This window comes from Maylandia zebra, linkage group LG17, assembly GCF_041146795.1.
Source record: "Maylandia zebra isolate NMK-2024a linkage group LG17, Mzebra_GT3a, whole genome shotgun sequence".
NCBI classification, from domain to species: Eukaryota; Metazoa; Chordata; class Actinopteri; order Cichliformes; family Cichlidae; genus Maylandia; species Maylandia zebra.
The window spans coordinates 16,994,293-17,013,437 of NC_135183.1; the positions used below are offsets into that span (position 1 = coordinate 16,994,293).

Genomic DNA, 19,145 nt, shown 5'->3' on the forward strand with positions numbered 1-19,145 from the left:
TCTTCCTGCTTTTACCGTAAAGGTAAAAGCAGGAAGATGAAACCTCGTCTGCAGACAAGTATGTTCATCGACTCAATGACACACCAACCACCCACCACTCCCTGCTCACACAGGTGTACTGAGTGACTGACACAAATAATCATAACAACAGTATTTACTTTACGATATAACTATATGATAGAAATCAAAAATATTAACATTTAATGATAACAACAACATTTCAGATAAAGGGGAAAGAAATCATCACCAAAAAATAAAAATTAAAAGTTTTTGATTAAAATATTTAGAATGAAGTTAGAATTTGAAAAAAAGAAAAAATAACATCAAAAGATTTTAAAAATCAAGTTTATGAGAATAAATATATAAGAAAAGAAAAAAATATGAAGCAATAAAAACGTAGAAGAAGAAGATCAGAAAATAATAATAAGGCAACACTCTGAAATACTGAATAATAAAAATATCCCTCAAAATTTAGCAAAATAATAAATATTAGAAAACATGGTGTTTAATATAAGATAATTTTTTAAAATGCTTAATAATAAAAGCAATTAACTGAAAGCCAAAATGATTAGAAACGAATGTTAGCAACAAAATTTTAAGCCATTAAACAAAACGATAAATGAAATAAAAAGCCGCGTCTTTACAGTAACAGCGAGTCACAGGTTCAACTTTACTCAAAGTTGCTGTGTGAGGAAAAACACTAATTCAGAGATAAAATATCAAATCCCCGATTAAACATGTGAACAAATGAATGATTTGATAAAAACTACATGAATGTAGAATTTGTAAATGATAAAAAAAACAAACCCAAACGTTTATTTTATTATTTAGCTTAATTTTGCCTGAGAAGGGGAGCACACCTGGACAGGTGAGCAGGCTGTCACCTCTGCAGCCAATAGAAGGGGACTAAGAGCACATTACCTGCATGTGTGTTTTGTGGACTGTTGGAGGAAGCTGGAAAACAAATGCCGTAACAGGGAGAACATGCAGACTCCACACAGAAGCTGTTACTCCACGTGAGTGATGAAGACGGAGGAAAATTATGGCGTTATTTTGTGCCTGTCTTCTGAGCGCGTGTAAACAAAAAATGCAAGCGCAAATGTTGCATTTTGAGGAGAAAATTATTTTGAGCAAAGAAAAGTTTAATTTGAGAGAACAAAATGCATTGCTGCGTGAAAGAAATGTATTTCAGTGTTTGCTATTATCCATATACACACACACACAACAACAACCCCTCTCGCTCAAATCTCTGCTCTGTGTGCTGACAGACATCTGCGGACCTGCTCTCAATGTGTGGTTCGCGCTCACATCTCTGCTCCTTGCACGCTTAACTCTCTGTACACAGTTATAAGTGTGCCACAAAACGAAACAATCACATACTTGGATGCCAATATTCTAATCGGCTGTTCCTGTTCCAGGAGCACGGTCCAGAATATAGCTAAATCCATTTTCGGTTAGTATGTTAAATTTTATTTTTTTTTAATATATATAATTAAGACCAGTGTTTGTTTTAATCTAGTTTAAACCAAACCACTCCACTGGATTTAACTACATTCTGGACCGTGTTTCCGGAATGCAGTAGCTAGCCAGCTGATTGGATACCGTAACAGCCAATCAGAATATTGACATCCAAGTCTGTGATTGGTTGGTTTTGTGGCACACTTTTTTTTTTCCCCCATACTTTAATTAAATTTATGCACATATTACAATCTCTCGTTGGGAGACAACATTAGTGCAACAACATCTTGAAAAGGTTGAATAAGAAACCAAACGAAATAGAAAAAAAAAACAAACCCCCCCCCAAAAAAAACAAAAACAAAAAAACCCACATATATACATATACATAAATATATGAAGGCCATTTTTATGAGATATAACAGTTTCCTTTCTGCGAACACTTTAACATACATGTGGCTTACTTAGTACACCAAAAACACAATCATTAAAAGGATAGAAATTGAGTCCCATTGTCGCATATCATTGTGGCACACTTATAACGGTGTACAGAGAGTTGAGCGCACGGAGCAGAGATGTTATAGTTGTGAGTGTCACTACCCGATCCGTACCGGAAACCCGATCGGTACCCCGCATGCGCGAAAGGTTTCTACTTCCGGTCGTAGCGTTTTACGATAGTTATGGGTCAGAGTATCTGTTAAGAATAACAAGTATATCTTAAAATGTTTGCAATAATGAAGCATTTCAATACAATGTAGACAAAAACGAAAAATAAAAAGAAAGTTACGGATCAGGACTCTCTGATCCTTACTGCGCATGTGTAAAGTCTGACCGTACAAATCGGGGCTACCCGATCCGTACCGCGCATGTGCAGATGTCTTCTTCTTCTTTTGTTCGTTTAATGGCAGTTTACTCCCCAGTGTACGAGGATACCGCCACCTGCTGACCGAGCGAATAAACCCTATTATGAACGGAATTATCGTCATTACAAACGTGTGTTAAATCTGATTTAGCGATAGTCGAGTGTGTTTATGCTTGTCTGTGAGGAGAGGATTGTTGGAATAGTGATGATGATGTGCGCTATCACTGTCAATTGTCAGTAAACACTTAATCTGGCTGATGAATCTACACGTGAGATATTACAAAGTCTGCATTATTAACTCTGTAATGGACTACTTGCACGAACACTTCCGCGTTCTATGTAGTCCTGCCCCAGTGCTTCCGGTGCGGTTAAACCATGGCGACGTTCTACACTCGCTGCCTACAAGAGCTCCCAAAATTGAACATCACCGATGTTCATCGGATTTGCAGAGTGATGACTACCCCCGCCAGCAAATTAGATAAAGGATTTAAGTTATATGCTGCATCATATATACACAACTACGAAGGTAAGAAAACGTAAATTAACCGACAAAGAAACGCTAGCTAACGTCAAATGCAAACACTACGTTACTCCGCTATGTCCTTCATTTGATGTCAGTTCTCTACATTACATGTTTTCTTAAACGGTGTTTTATGTCGTCCTAAACTATAGTTGAGGTTTTCTTAACTAATGTCACTTTTGTAGTTAGACACTGTTATAATGGCGTTAGGTAGTTGGCTAACTATGGAGGTAGTTAACTACCTAATGCTACTCTTGCTAAGTGTAAAATATATATGTTTAAGACATGCTGAAATGAGTAATACAGAAATAATGCTAATGGTACTTGTATCTTTATTCAGTGTCCAATAAAGACAGGTTGTCAGGGGAGGTCGGTGTGAGAGCCCTGTGCTACAGGTCAATGAGGAAGAGTGAGGCACCACACAGACTAAGTGTAGGCAGGAAGCTGTGTAAAGTTGTTAATCCCCGTTCAGTGGGGTTCAGTTCATTTAAGCATTAGTTAAGTTCATTCCTAAAGGCCCATCAACTTGAATGTTTTCCTTGTCTCCCTGCTTTATCACTCCTAATTTGACTAGTCAGATAGTTAAATCAACGTGTGTTTGGGTGATCAGAAACATTTGACAACAAGTTAATACTGCAAATATACACAATCTAAGTTATTACAGTTATCAAGCATGGTTAAGTTGTTTTAATAGGGAGAGAAGGAAACACTAAGCATTCAGGAGGGTGCGTAACCATAACACTGAACTATGTTCCTGTTCGGCTCTTCCATGAAGATGTTACATTTTTAATTTTCGTTCTTTCTTCTTAGATTAAGCTTCTGGATTCATCGCCGGTGATACTGACACATAGCCAGTGCTCCTGTGTGGCAGGCGCTGTTATGTGCAATCACACAGTGGCACTGCTCTTCCAAACAGCACACTACTCACAACTCAGAGTGCCGGTTGTCCCCCCTGTGCATAGCTGCACGGAATCTGAACAGCAATGGCACAAGCCACGGACAGTGGTAATTTAAATGAGGTTAAAGTTTTTGAATTAGTCCATGTTTACATATGAACAGCAACACCATCCATAGTAAATGTGTCTTCTGTTAGGGTGTGAAGCCAGGACCCATCAACTCCATGATCTTCACTAAGCCGGTACCAAATAGAATGGCCCAGACTGGAGTACGGTAATTACATTTGTAAAATTTGGTTTCACGTGTTACAAATGTATGTTGCTATTTTTTTCATACATACATGTGTCAGAATAGGTATTAATTTACATACAACATTACACTTTCTGAAGACGGCTAACTCAGTCATGTACATATACATCCCAGTCTCTAACTTATGCACCACTGTTTTACACCTTTTAGTTTTTAGTTTAGTTGTTGTTCAGTATAATAACCTTCTTCCTTACATTATTGTCATTGATGTTTTCTTTAGGAGTGGCTTCTACAGAGGCATGGTGGGTCCGTTACCAGATCCCTGCTTGTTCAGAATAACGGAGGCATATGCAAAATTTAATATTGAGGACAGGCCACTTGTGACCACAATGAACATGAGACCTGACAAGCCCCTTGTGGAAAGTGCCTTTGGGCTGGTGCAGGAGGGCAGTGTTCTGTCATATCAGCAGCCGGTTTTGACAACCCGGTACATCACACTACACCGCGATGCACCACCAACACCGCACTTGCCTCTGGAGGGGTATGACATCTTGCCATCAGATTGTGTGTTTGTGTGCTCAGAAGAAGAGCTTCTGCATCTGAAAAGCTTGTCTGTAACTCTGGAAATGGCTCACAAAATAGAGGAAGCTACACGTGAGCAAAGCTCTTCGTCTGAGTGGCATCAGCTCCGCAGGCCCAGAGTGACTGCCTCTAGGTTTCGGGAGGTGTGTCACGTCAGAGGCCAGAGCTCGGCCGAGTCACTAGCAGAGCGTATATTGAAGGGAACAAGGCAGACAGCAGACATGAGGAGAGGAACTGAGATGGAGCCTGCAATAGCAGCAGAGTATAGTAGGCTAATGAATGTTAACTACGGTACTCACCCTGTGGTCTGGTCATTCACCCCATTGCTTGCTGCATCTCCTGATGGTGTTGTTTTTGACCCCAATGAATACCCCCAGTTTGGCTTCGTCGAATTCAAATGTCCCAATGTACAAAACTTTATTGACTGCAAATATGTGCAGATGGAATGTGGTACCCCTAAACTAAAAAAGAGCCACGCATATTACTGGCAAGTGCAAGGACAACTGCTCATCAGTGGGATGCAGTGGTGTGACTTTGTTGTGTGGGCACAAGAGGACTACCTAGTGCAAAGAATATACATGGATACAGATGTGCACAATGCAATCAGAGAAAAGGCAGACTATTTCTTTTTTTACATATATATGCCAAGATACCTGTGTTTGAAAAAATGAACAGTAAAAACATAGCAAAAAGAAAAACAGATCCTTCAGGCTGGCTGGAACAAAATAACTGATGTTTTATTTTCAATATATTTCATGAATTCTTTTGTTGTTACATGTTACCTTTATGTGACATCAATAAACTGTTATTTAAGCAATGGCATCAATTTAATTTTTAAAAACACACATTAAAACGTTGAATTTGTGCAGAACTTATTTACATGGTAAGTATTTAAAACTCCATGCCTAGCATACTGATATACATTTAGACAATAACACAACTGAACTGTAGAAAATGATAAATGGTATTTTTGATGTTACAAAAGTTCAATGTCACTTATGGTTTTAAAACGATTTAGTGATTTACTTTATAATTTTGATAAACAGTTTTGTTGAATCTGAATAGTAATATAGTAATATAATTAAACAGTATTATTAACATTAAACATTTGCAATGAATTTGAATTATCAATAACTGAAACTCAACTATCAGCACTCAAGTACCAGTTCTGTAATCAAGTATTGTCAGCTGAGAAGGAAGAAATGCAACTGTAGTGGCCTCAGCTGCAGGTCATTTTCCATAAGTTACTGGCACTGGTGTCTTGGGAAAAATCCATCTTGTCTCACTTAACCCATTTTTTAACTAATGCTGTGTTCTGGTAATTTGACAGCATACATGCCACTGCAAACAGTTGGTTGATATTATAAACATGTGACATGGTAATGATGCTATCAAAAAGTTTGTTCTGTTTGATCCTCCTAATGACTCGCTCCACATGTACCCTGAGTCTGGCTATGGCCTGCGTCTCCTTAACCTGGTATGCTGGCATCTGCTTCTGCTTAGATAGAAAAGGTGGGCAGTACACTTTGCATTTACAACAATCAGTGATTAGGAAGCCCTTATCTACCATCACTGCCATGTTTTCAGTCAACTTCTCAGCAATGCCTGATTGTTTGAATAGTTCCTTGTCACTAACCGAACCAGCATACAGATTAGAGATGAATGTCACTGGACCATGTGGAGCTATGCCAACCAGGGCTTTCATCGTACAGTGGGATTTGTACGAAGAGTACATTTCACTTTGGAGAAGTGGTGAGGATGGTGTCTGACACCTCAGCTCTGTACAGTCAAGGATCATCTGGGTGTCTGAGAAATCTTTGAATTCCTCAGGGAGGTAAGCTTGCACTTCTTCACGTGTAAGCCAGATGCACTGAGACCCCAGTGCAGTGGCAAGAAAATTTGTCCATGTTGCAATAATGCGGCTCACTGTGGACTGGTGTATGTTAAATCGGTGTGCCAGGTCCCTCTCCTTCAAACCAACTGACAGGAAAACCAGGAAAAGAAAAAACTCGTCAATTGGCTGTAGCAGCTGCCTCTGGAAGGTGAAAACAAAAGGGAAAATGTTACTCCTTAAGCTATGAACTAGTAAAATTATTCTTTTCTTGGCTAAATGTTTTGTAATGGTTAGGCATACCATACTGTACCATGGGGTAAACAATGAGGTGCTGTAGTGCACAGGTGTATGTATGTAAAGGATACTGAGTCTAGCATACATACACCTGTGTATGTATGCTACTGTACATAATGTAATGTTATTGTACATAAATACAATAACATTACACCTCTAGTTCTAACTACCAACAAACCCATAACCTACTGTTGATGTGCGTGCAGGTGTCAACACTTCTTCGTTCCGATTGGCAGCTGACTTGGCTCTTGAAACCCGGATCATTTTATAGATGCAAGGCTCAATCAAAACCCAGAATGCCATCAAATGATCATAGCTTGGAAATCTATTCATGAGAGAGACATACATCATGTCAATCATTAATTAACATTACACACTGACATAAAAATAATGTGAACTGTGACAAATATGCTAATGGTATGCTGTATAAAATAGTCTGATTAAGAGTATTTGGTGTTGTATTTTACCTGTAGCATTAGGATATCGTTTAAATACTAAAGCATCTACATAAAACATACAATCAGCAGAGAAAAAGTAAATATCTATTTTGTTTTCATTAAGACTGGAAAAACTTTCGAAATTTAACTGATGGTGACCTTGGTATATTTTAAACAGTTAGCTTGAATAGAACTTAGGTGTACCTGGTATAGAATCGGATGTCAGTGTCGGAGCCAGCAAAACGCTGTAACCCAAATTCTCGCTGGACACGTAACTCCTGTATTTCCTTCCTCAGAGTCTCCACGTCTTCGGACAGGTCTTCTGCAGCTGATGCAGATATGTCCAATGCAGATGGCTCAGGGACTGAGCAGTAGTCATGATCTCTTGTAAGACTGTGCTCTTCTTGATCGTCAGGAGGAACTAGTTCAGGGCGTCGCTCCGTTCTCTCCCAAACACTACGCCGCGGTGGTTCAACTTTATAGCCATTCCACTCAAAAAGTGTTGGTACAGCACCTTTAATAAGCCTCCTTCGACCATCGAGGGTTGTTGGCTCTATGAGTTGATCACTGGCAAAGTGTCTGCAGCAGACCCTGGTGTGAGAGGTGATCGTGAAATGATCCCGGCGTATGTTTACCAGCCATTGTCTTCTCAAGTCGGAATGGGTCGGAAAGGCATGAAAACTTAGTATGCCGTTAAATTTGGCTGAAGCTGAACAAAGTGGGACACAGCAATGCTCGGAGTATTTCTTCTCCTGTTTTTGAAAATGTTCTGTTTTAAATACTTTCCTTTTTATACTCATTCTGAAGCGACATTAGCATAGCTACCGATAGATAAGCAAACGTACCGGAAACGCACAAGCGGTACTATTTGGAAACGGAAATACGTCACATGCCCTAGTGCAAGTAGTCTATTAGGCGCCATTCTTCTTATTTTACGGCGCTGTTGCTCAATCGGGGGACGCTCTCTGTTGAGGAGAAAAGCATGAATTTCTTTGTATACGGATTATCCATTGTTTAAATGTCCCGGGCAGTCGAAAAGGAGGCAGAGCTGTTGAGAAATGCTAGGAGCTAACTGGGCGCTAAGCGTATCATTCAAATATATTGAATGTCGCAATGTTGGCAAAGAGAGGAAGTGACGTAAGATTTGCGCATGCGGGGTACCGATCGGGTTTCCGGTACGGATCGGGTAGTGACAGTGAGCGAGAACGACACACTGAGATACGGAAGCGTAGAGCTGCCACCCAGGCAAAAGAAAAATACAAGTGTATCACTGTCATGGTCCGTGGTCCTGTGTCTGTGGAATGCGTGATGCTCGGGTAGCCACACCCCTCCCGGGCTGGGCCATCACCAGCACACCTGCTCTCCATCACGGTGATTACACGGAGATCCACTTAATCCGGCGCTGACGGATGCTCCACGCCAGTCCGTTAGTTATCCCCACAGTGGTAACCAGACTTCCACGAAAAGTGTGCATTCTCTTCTGCTTGGAACTTTGTTTAACCTGCCTACTTCTGTCCAGGTTTCTACTCGGCGTCTGCTACCTGCCTGTCCTCCGGCTCAACTGGATCTCGCGGTGCTCACCTGGCCCACTCGCCATTCCCACGGACTTCCTGCCCCCACGGACTGCCACACTTCCCTCCCGAGCTCCCACGGTCCCGTTCTATCGTAAGCCCCTACTCTAACTCAGTCCTGATATGTTTTCCCCGCTTCCTGGCTCCCTAGTAATCATCTCCCCTTTCTATTGCAGCCCCCCGCCGTCCCGATCCCGGCTTCCTCGTGTCATTGTTTCCCCGGGTTTTTAGTTTCTGTTTTGCTCTCTAATTTCCCCGGGTCGCCTTTCGTTGTTTCAATAAAGTGTCTTTCTGTTAGCTCGGAGTCTGCGCCTGGATCCTTTCGTGCCCGCGCACCACGGCCCATGTCAATCACTTTATAACGTGAAAAGTTTATTGTTCTAACAAGATACTTTTCCTGTTTGTACAATATACTATCATGTTTGTACAATATACTTTTCACGTTTGAACAACATAATATCACGTTATTACAATAGACATAATTATCACGTTCGTACAATATATTGTACGAACGTGATAATTATATTGTTTGAACAATAAAGTTTTCATGTTATAACATATATTTTATTGTTCGAGCATGATATATTGCCGTAAAGATACGGAAGTGTAAAACATAGTGAAGTGGGTGACAGCGCAGATCAGAGTGCGAGAAAATGGCTCGTTTATTGGAATGAATTAAGTTCTATTTTATGCTTGGATTGAGGCATGGGGAGATTTTGCTGTTATTGAGCAGTTTGGACAGTATTGTGATAAGCATGCGGACACTTAGAAGAAACCTAAAACGCATGGGACTGTACAGGAGAAAGAATGAGTCGATTTCTTATTGATCAACTGGAGGGACATGGGAGGCTCCATGGATACAAACTACACCACCTGAACTGCATTCAGGCAGGTTATGTTGTCACGCAGAGTACTGTGAGACATTTACTGAAATATCTTGACCCTTACGGTGTTGAGCAACGACGCAGAAATCGCCTAATGCGACGCACGTATGTAAATCCTGGACCAAATTTCATGTGGCATGTTGACTCCTATGACAAACTGAAGCCTTTTGGAATCTGTATAAATGGAGCTACTGATGGCTTTTCGAGAGTTGTGATTTGGCTTCATGCCTATTCAACAAACAATGATCCCAAAGTCATTGCTGGATATTTCATAGCAGAAGTTGAAAAGACGATGGGAACACCTGCTAGGATTCGCTCTGATTTGGGAACAGAAAATGTCATAATGGCCGAGATGCAACGATTCTTTCGCTGGACTATGGATCCGAACGTCAGAAAGTGTTTTATTACTGGATCCAGCAATCACAATCAGCGTATTGAAGGCTGGTGGGCCTTTCTGAGACGACATCATGCTCAGCACTGGATAAATCGTCTCCAGGAACTAAAAGACCATGACTGCTTTTCTGGATGTTTTTTGGACAAGCAGCTCATATTGTTTACGTGCATGCCTGAACATCATCGAGGTATGTAACTATGTTTATATTCTTTTAATGAGTCATTGTGTGTGTGTGTGTGTGTGTGTGTGTGTGTGTGTGTGTGTGTGTGTGTGTGTGTGTGTGTGTGTGTGTGTGTGTTAGAGAGAAAGAGAGACACGGAGAGAGAATAAAAAGTTTTCCTTAACACCCACCATGCTCCATCCCTATTATCACTGCGTTCAGGATATGAAAAAATGCATATTTCATATTTATTTGATAAACTCTGTCTTTCTGACTGTCACTGTGTGGTGCTTTTGATTGATTGATTGATTGATTGATCGTACTTTATTCATCCCGAGGGAAATTGGGTTAAGGCTGCCAGCCGTGCCAGCGCCGTTTTGGGTAACATGTTGAGCCAAGAGAAATGTGTTCTTTTACTGATATGATATTTTTTAATTTTTAATATTTAATAGGAAGAGCTGCAGCAAGTTGCACATATGTGGAACACCCACATAATACGCAGAAGCAGAAATGCAGTTGCTCCAAGTGGACGTCCGATTCTCATGTACACCATCCCTCATCTCTTTGGAGGACAGGATCATCTGAAAGAGGTTTCTCGCGAGGTAGTGGATGCTTGTAAACAAGAATGTCAACAGAGAGGACCTTATACCTGTGATGAAACAGTTTTCAGCTTGTGTTGCCTTATAATGTCAGAGAACTTCTTACTTCCACCAAGCACAGCAGATGAATCCATTGAACTGTATCTCTTCCTGAGAGCCTATATACTGAAGGACTTATAAACCTAAATATAATTGGGCTTTGGGAATTTTTACGCACATATTTTTTGGTACAATGTTTTATTGTGCAATAAACAATAGAAAAGACAATCATTATTATTTTGTTTGGATTTTCGGTTCATGATAGTAGCAAGCAAGCATGTCTAAATATATTTTACCAAATCTGTGTACTCCAGTGAAGAAGCAAAATTAAAGCAGGTCCTTGTATTAGTATTGCTTTTCTTTTTTTAATATTTTGACTGAGAGATTTATGCAAAAAACTGGTGTTTTCTTCCCATCTAAAGAAAACATCTGACACCTGTTTATTAATTGAAATGAGAACATTGAAGTAAATGCTTGAATACGCAAAATGTTTTAAAAAGTAAATCAGTAAAGATGTGCATTGAAAAACCTCAACCTTTTGGCATGTCCAATTATTTTTTAACTGAATTTCTATTATATCTGATTTCTGTTTTAAGACTGTCGAAAAAACATTTTTTAAACTGCTGATCCTATACATTATCATTCATGAAATATTGTTTTCAATTTTACTGAACACATTGTGCAACTGCTATTCATCCACGAACAGTTTCTTGTAAACTGGTAAATGTAAAAATTCTGCATTATTTAATAATTAACAAACACTGTTAGATGTTAACCTCCCTTTTATTTTTGTTCAAGGAGAAGAAAACACGGACTCTTGATAAACACTACAAAACTTAACTTATGTGCCAATTTTCTGTCTTTTATTCCAGTCAACTATTGCATCAAACACATTGCCTTCCAAAGTTATTCCCTTAAAATATGTTCTAAACAAATGACTGGTGGAAAGGTAAAACAAATATACTTGAAAATAATTAATATTAAGTCTTTTGAATTATTACTAAACAAAACATCCCCTAGCAGACATCTTGTATCCTACAAAACTGCACCACAGACCTGTGGAAAAGGACCTTGACACATGATAAGAACTAATAATAAGCATAGTTCACCTCTTGCTGCTAACCATATGAACTTATTAAACATAATTAGTTAACATTTAAACTAGTAAAACTTTTAAGTATGAAAATTTAAACTGAAATTTACATTTTTCATGGTGGAAACAAATTGATATTATCCACAATTTTTGAAAATAAATTCAAATATGAAATAAAACACTTCCCTGAAATTTAAGCTCTTTCTTTTTTTATACAATGATGTGTTCCCTGTTTATGGGTTTAACAAACTTTAGAGCTTCATAGCCAGTCATTGTTAGTGCAAACCTTTCATTCTTTGGTTTAAACATGATGGACTTTAATCAAGCTATGCTGAACTCATGAGAGCTTTTAGCAGCCAAAACATTGTCCAGTTCATTTTGTAGTTCTGGGTAGGACGTGTACTGTATGTCCATGGTAGTTCCAGAAGAGGGCCGCATGTGTGGGCTACAGGTCATCGTGCCAGTCCATCCACAGGCGTGAACAGTACCTCAACCTTGTCAACACAGATGACATCTGACCCAGTAAGAAACCTGAACATCCTTCTGAGCCCTGTATTGTCAAGTCCTCTGATGTACTGGTTCAGAAATCTGAAGCTTTGCTTCTCTGCTTGAGTGGTGGGAGAGGCAGTAAGCAATTTCAAAAGCTTTCTCGTTGTTGGCTTTTTATCTTCATACATTTGTAGGACATCTTGTGGGCTTTGAAAAGCTTATTTTAGGAAGTGGCTTGCAACCAAGGACATTTTCTCTGCGGCATATGCTGGTTTTTGGATTAATTGTTTGTGTGCGACTTTCAGAAGAAGGCCTTTTAAGTTCTCTTTGTTTGGAAGCACTGATACATCCAGGCTATCCATGAGATCCAGCACTTCATCCCTGTCTTCATCTGAAAGATCTTCTTTTAGTGCCCTTGTTATCAGATCCCTATCTGATTGACTTAGGTAAAAGAGAAGACTTTCAAACAGCAGATCATCTGATACTTGATTCTCACCGAAGATGAGTGCCACTGTGAAAACAGGAGCAAGGCGACAAGGGAAATATCCATGGTCTTGAAATCCCTTCAGTAAAATTCTACCCATGGATTTCCACTCTTCTTCCTGCCATTTAGGAGACAGTGATGGCACTCTGAACTCCTCTCCTTCAGCTGTGTTGTCCACAAACTCTGACCAAAATGCAGCATACACATCTCTTGATACGCCATCTGCATCAGCTCCTTTTTCATTAATGTAGGTGTATTTTAGAGGGTGTATGAGGAGTGCTGGATCTTTGAACTGGCTGATCATCTCCTCCAGAATAGTAACCCTGTGAAGTTTGATGGTAACACAGACAACATCATATGATCCTGCAGAGCTTATTGCTTCATTGCTTATAGATGTATCTGGACTACTGACTGCTGTGTTTGTTGGAGGAAGTGTAATGGATGTGATGACCAGATCATCTTCCTCAAACTGCAGGAATGGTTCATCTATTACAGTGTCATCAAGTTGACAAGGCAGAGGCTCTCCAAGGTAGGGTCCAATCATTACCTCAGATGTGTCTAATAATACATCTTCATCAGCATTCCTAGATTCTGATGATGAGATCACAACAGTGTGAGAAGCTTCTTCATCTCCTTGATGTGAATCAGTCAGTTGTGTAACATTGTTTACATGTGTTTTCCCTCTATCATAAACTTCTTCATCATCTTCATCATTGGAAAATCTTCTTGTGCACAAGTAAAATCTCAACATTCCCATTTTAAGTGCTGAATAGAGTTCTCCAACTGTGACATCTTAATCAAATACAGCCTCTTCCTGATAGTCTAATATGTCATGACTGAACACCTCCCATCTTCCAAATTTGCTTTTTCCACTTGGAAAGAAAAGATCTTTAGCATACTGTAATATGTCAGCTTTTTTGGAGTTTTTGGGCACATCAAAGGTCCTTGTTCCTCCTCCTCTGTGCTTTCTCACTTGCTTACCTTCATGGATCCACCCTAACTCAATTTTTCGAGTCTTTTTCTCAGCCCATTTGTTGTTTTTTGCATATGTTCTTTTTCTCTTAGAAACAAATGCCTCCTCATGATCAGGTTTCTTCTCATTTTCATTGATTCCCATCTTTTCCTTCAATTTTTCGAGCAATGAGTTTTTTTTCTTGATTCCTTAGTACTTGCACCACTGTTTTCCAAGCAGAACCGTCTGGCAGCTATCCGGTCACCATATGTTGGGATGTAATCAGACAGGGTCTTGTCATCCATGAAATCAATCACTGTGGCATCAATCTGTAATAAGAGATATTTATTACTATACAGAAGTACAAGGTATACCTGCTGCCACACCACATGAGGTACCTCACTAAAAAAATGTATGTACATTTCACATGTGTTTTGATAATTGTCTGTTATTATTTTAGTGGCAGCCATCAATATTTAGCATTTATTCTTTTCCTCTCTCTATGCCAGCAACATTAATGAGATTCTCTAACATGTTATTAATAGAAATATTACAGTATATACAACGCCCACTTTTGAAAAAGTAAATTAGTATTCACGTATCTTTCAGTTGCACAGAGAACAAGGGGTTGAACTCACAGTTTTTTTAAAATTGAAGCCAAATATCAATATAAGCACAGTTTAATTCATTTGTTTTTAGATAAACAAGGAAACATTGTGCATCACATAATATAGCGATATATTTACGAAACCTGGAATCTGCATACGGGTTAAGTAGTAACATGTGGTCATACAACGACCCAGTTTTATACAGCGGGTTAATTTGTTTTACATTCTCCATTCCATATAGATCCACACCAATGCAGCCTACCGTTACGTCCTTACGCAGTCAAAGCGAGAGAATCGTCTTTTCAACTTCTGCTATGAAATATCCAGCAATGACTGTGGTTGCTAACTTAGCAATATGTCACATTTTTAGATGCTGTAACTTCGTAAAAAGCGAGTTTTACAAATTTCCCCCTCAGGAGAGCACTTATGTGTTCTTGTAGCATTCGTAAGAGACAGTCCTCAGGTACACCACGATTCCGAAGAAATCTCAGAAGTGGGCTTTCAGTGTTTGTGTCCATGTTGAAAGCAGGGCATTCAAAGTTAAGTGCCAGTTCTGAAGAGCGTGAGCTCTCCACACCTACCATGGATTTGGGTTTCCGAACGCAACACGTTTTACGTTCTTACAATAAAAAATGTTATTGTAATGGTATTTGTTTTTTTTACATTTGTACAATATATGATCACGTTCGTACAATATAATATTTATATTGTACGAACGTGATAATTATGTATATTGTAATAACGTGATATTATGTTGTTCAAACGTGAAAAGTATATTGTACAAACATGATAGTATATTGTACAAACAGGAAAAGTATCTTGTTAGAACAATAAACTTTTCACGTTATAACGTGATACACTTGTATTTTTCTTTTGCCTGGGTGGCAGCTCTACGCTTCCGTACTGAGAGCAGGTCAGCGGATGTCTGTCAGCACAAAAAGCAGAGGTCTGAGCAAGAACAAATGCCAACAACTGAGCAAGAGGGGCTGTTATTGTGGGTGTATATGAATAGTAGCAAACAAAAGAAATACACTTCTTACACGCAGCAATGAATTTTGTTCTCTCAAATTAAACTTTTCTTCAATCAAAATAAATTTCTCCTCAAAATGCAACATTGGCGCTTGCATTTTATTAATGTGCGCTCAGAATAGAGGCACAAAAATAACGGCATCTAAAACAGCCAATCAGAAGCCCAGCACAGCCTGTAGCTCCTCTGACGACCAGCAGGGGCTCCAGCAGTATGTCCGTCCCGTTAAAACTTTACAACAGAAATAAACATGTTTACAGCCTGATACAAACACTGTTTGGTTTCTACAGAGACAACCTCCTCCTACATAATGAGAATGTGTTTATGACTCACCTGTCTTCATTATTAGGGGCGCAGCCTCTTTGACTGCCACGTGAGTGGCTGGACCTCTGGACTGTGCTTGTGCTGTTGGATGTTTCCTGGATTGTTGTTAATAAAGTTACAGATTTAAGATGTCAGAAGCTCAAAGATCACATCAGAGATTTCACAAGAAATCCTGAGGCCTCTCTTTTCTCTTCAATTGCTCACTGTGTCATTAATCTTTTTGTTCCCTCACACAACAATCCCACACACAGCCAGCAGCATGTGATGGAATCTGCAGAAATTATAATCTGTGGGATTGATGAAGCCGTGTTATTACTGAACTGATCAATCAGACTGAGCGACGAGGCCAGCGTGCAGCAGGAGAGCAGACGTTTCTTCCTCAGTGTGTCAAAGTGTGTTTGAGTCTTTGCTGTGAGGAGTGTGCAGGATGCTGTGATGAACCACTGAGAGCTGCATTTTAATGCTGCGTCCGGACGCTCAGCTCTCAGGATTTATTTGCTTCCTCTGACGGCCTGCACTGACTCATGGCTCTACTCCAGCATTCATTCAGGGGACTGTCACAGCCAATCACAGCACAGACACACTTTGGCAACTTTGACCAAATCCAGGAAATTCACTGACTTTAAATAAATGAATAAATGATGGACACAAATCTGTCGATCCACGATAAAATCTGATTGATGGCCTCGTCGCTCAGTCTGATTGATCAGTTCAGTAATAACACGGCTTCATCAATCCCACAGATTATAATTTCTGCAGATTGTATCACATGCTCCTGGTGTTGTGTCGGATTGCTGTGTGAGTGAACATCAATAAAGATTCATGACACAGGGAGCAGCAGCAGAGAGAAGAGAGGCATCAGGAGTTCTTGTGAAATCTCTGAGCTTCTTATTGCGAGCTCAAGTCTGAGGTCTTGAATCTGTAACTTTATTAACAACAATTCAGGAAACATCCAACAGCACAGGCATGGTCCAGAGGTCCAGCCACTCACCTGCCAGTCAAAGAGGCTGCGCCCTAATGATGAAGACAGGTGAGTCATAAACACGTTCCCATAATGTAGGAGGAGGTTGTCACTATAGAGTCCAAAACAGTGTTTGTATCAGGCTGCAGGTACAGGTGAGGCGGCATGCTGACCTGCCAAGACATTGATTTGTTTCCACTTCCTGTCCAGCTGCTTGTTGCTTCCTTGAGTAATTAAGAACATAAATCACACATTCAGTGTTTCTGCTGGCTGCTGTGGAGAGAAGAAGAAAGTGCAGCACTCCTGGACCACTTAACTGGGTCAGTGTGTGTGTGTGTGTGTGTGTGTCTCACTGATGAATTTTGGAGCCCTTCCTCTCCCATCAGCACTAAATCCATCATGGCCGAAGGCTGAAGGGGATCGTAAACACCGGCCCTCGTTCACTGCACGATTGATGCCAGACTGTGTGCTTGCATGGCTGCATTTGTGAGGAACAGCGAGCATTTTAGAGACTGTGAGGACATTTGTTCCACTCATCACTGTGGGACAGTCTTCAGCATGGACAAACTCTTGCATGGTCCAGACTGTCAGACAGGTTGGGTTGTTCAGGTTTACAAAGGCCGGTATGTGTGTAAATGGATAAATGCATTTCCACATTTACTCGACAAATTTGAGCACAAAACCTCAGTCTGTGGGGACATTTCTGCACTGTGGGAACATTTTTTCTCTGCGGGGACATTTCTGCTTCCTGTGGACATTTCTGCACAGTGGAGACATTTCTACTTCCTGTGGACATTTCCGCAGAGTGGGGACATTTCTCCTCTGTGAGGACGTTTCTGCTTCGTGGGGACATTTCTCTTCTATGGGGACATTTCTCTGAGGGGCCAAACGGACTGTAACTTCAGAAAACACTTGCAAAAAGAAAAACGCTGCAAAAAGAAAAACACTGCACTGCAACTGTAATCATATGATTCTAATAATACTACAGATATCTGAAATATAGGCTGTGTCCCAATTCAGGGTCTGCAGCCTTAAAGGCCGCTTTTTAAGGGCGATTATGTCACAGCGACGCGACGAAGGCTGTTCCAATTCAAAGGCTGCTCGAAATGCGGCCCTCAAATGCGTCCTTCATTTCCCTGAATTTTAATGATGTGGCGGTGTAGACTTCGTGGCCCAACATATCCCAGAATGCATAGCACGGTGGTGGGTGTGGATAATTTTGCCGAAAAAAACGGTGGAAGCGGGGCGGCCAAAGAGTAAACTTTCAAAAGTAAGTACTGAATATTATGTCACTTATTTATGTGCAAATGTTTAATAATGAAGAACATTAAAACATTACTGTTGGCCACATGTCGGCAAAGTTATGTGACATTAGCGATGTTTGTACTTTCAGCGTTTACTTTGCTTTAAAACCTTTACTTTATACGCCGTTCGATAGGTGACTTTAATCTTACAGAGAATGTGATGATTTTGTGGATAATTAAAGTCAGTCATATATCCACAAACACAACAAGCTCAAAGTCAGTGATGCTGCTCGGTTTGCAGTCCTGAATATCACGGCCCAAGCAGGATTCACTGCACTGTTAATGTTAGCTATGTTATATTGCTGCCTCTGTTCGGTGGTGTCAAGCCAAACCGACTCTAACGTGTGTTTGAACGAGCTGACGGTTCACTCGTTAAGCTGGAAGAAAGATGCTTTAATCACAGGAGTCACACATGTGTCCACTGTACCATCTGGGAACTCTTCTTGTTTAGCACTTGTAATAACACAAACACTAAATCCTTCTTCTCTTGTGCTCTTTTGTAGCAGTGTGTACACCTGAGACTGTCACCTGTCTGTCTGTCCTGCACTCACATATATATATATATATATTTAAATATATAATAATCTGACAATACATATAATATTGGCCATATTATATTTACATTACCACAGTGAGATGATCTTAGTCTCATGAACAACATTAGCTAATTGTTATTTACTAACTAATCTTGAAATAACTGTTCAGTACAGAAATGAAGCCCAACAATCATGTTTTACAGTCCTGTGGTCTCAGCCTCAGATACTCAACTAATCAAAGTGATGTCATGACAAAAATTAATGTCCAACAAAACATTTTTTCTCCTTCATTTCTGTCACACAAAGCTGTATGGAACAGCGCAATGAAGGCTAGACCGTACGCACTGTACGTAGTGCGCGTACTTCAAGCGTGCAGACCCTGAATTGGGATACAGCCACACATACATGTTTTGGTTCGTACAACTGGTCCGTCGGGTTATTGTCTCCCCAGAAACATTTCCATTGTGTTTTTTTCCTATTTCCGTTGTGTTTTGTGTGCTTTTTGCAGGTGTTTTTGTTTTTGCAGTGTTTTTCTTTTTGCAGCGTTTTTCTTTTTGCAGGTTTTCTCTGAAGTTGCAGTGCAGCGTTTT

The 19,145-nt window shown here is 40.1% G+C and overlaps 2 protein-coding genes and 1 long non-coding RNA gene across 4 annotated transcripts in view; 1 reads left to right on the top strand and 2 right to left on the bottom strand.

The window, feature by feature from the left end:
• Window positions 1-19,145, bottom strand: part of LOC143413139 (uncharacterized) — a 190,470-nt gene that overhangs the window by 46,444 nt on the left and 124,881 nt on the right. The window lies entirely within an intron of this gene.
• Window positions 2,425-5,511, top strand: LOC106675005 (uncharacterized). Of its 2 annotated transcripts, XM_076875663.1 has the most exons (5): window positions 2,425-2,843; window positions 3,178-3,269; window positions 3,648-3,842; window positions 3,931-4,007; window positions 4,264-5,511. In XM_076875663.1, exons 1-5 carry the CDS (start codon window positions 2,693-2,695, stop codon window positions 5,234-5,236), a joined length of 1,488 nt encoding a protein of 495 aa, XP_076731778.1. In that variant the 5' UTR covers window positions 2,425-2,692; the 3' UTR covers window positions 5,237-5,511. The 2 variants fall into 2 exon arrangements, with proteins under 2 accessions (XP_076731778.1, XP_076731779.1); XM_076875664.1 differs by lacking the exon at window positions 3,178-3,269 and having other exon boundaries at window positions 2,428-2,843.
• Window positions 5,848-8,054, bottom strand: LOC112432717 (uncharacterized). The gene is made up of 3 exons (XM_024801198.2): window positions 7,335-8,054; window positions 6,883-7,018; window positions 5,848-6,600 (listed from the first exon to the last, which is right to left on the bottom strand). The coding sequence occupies exons 1-3, from the start codon at window positions 7,928-7,930 to the stop codon at window positions 5,848-5,850; spliced, it is 1,485 nt and encodes a 494-aa protein (XP_024656966.2). The 5' UTR covers window positions 7,931-8,054.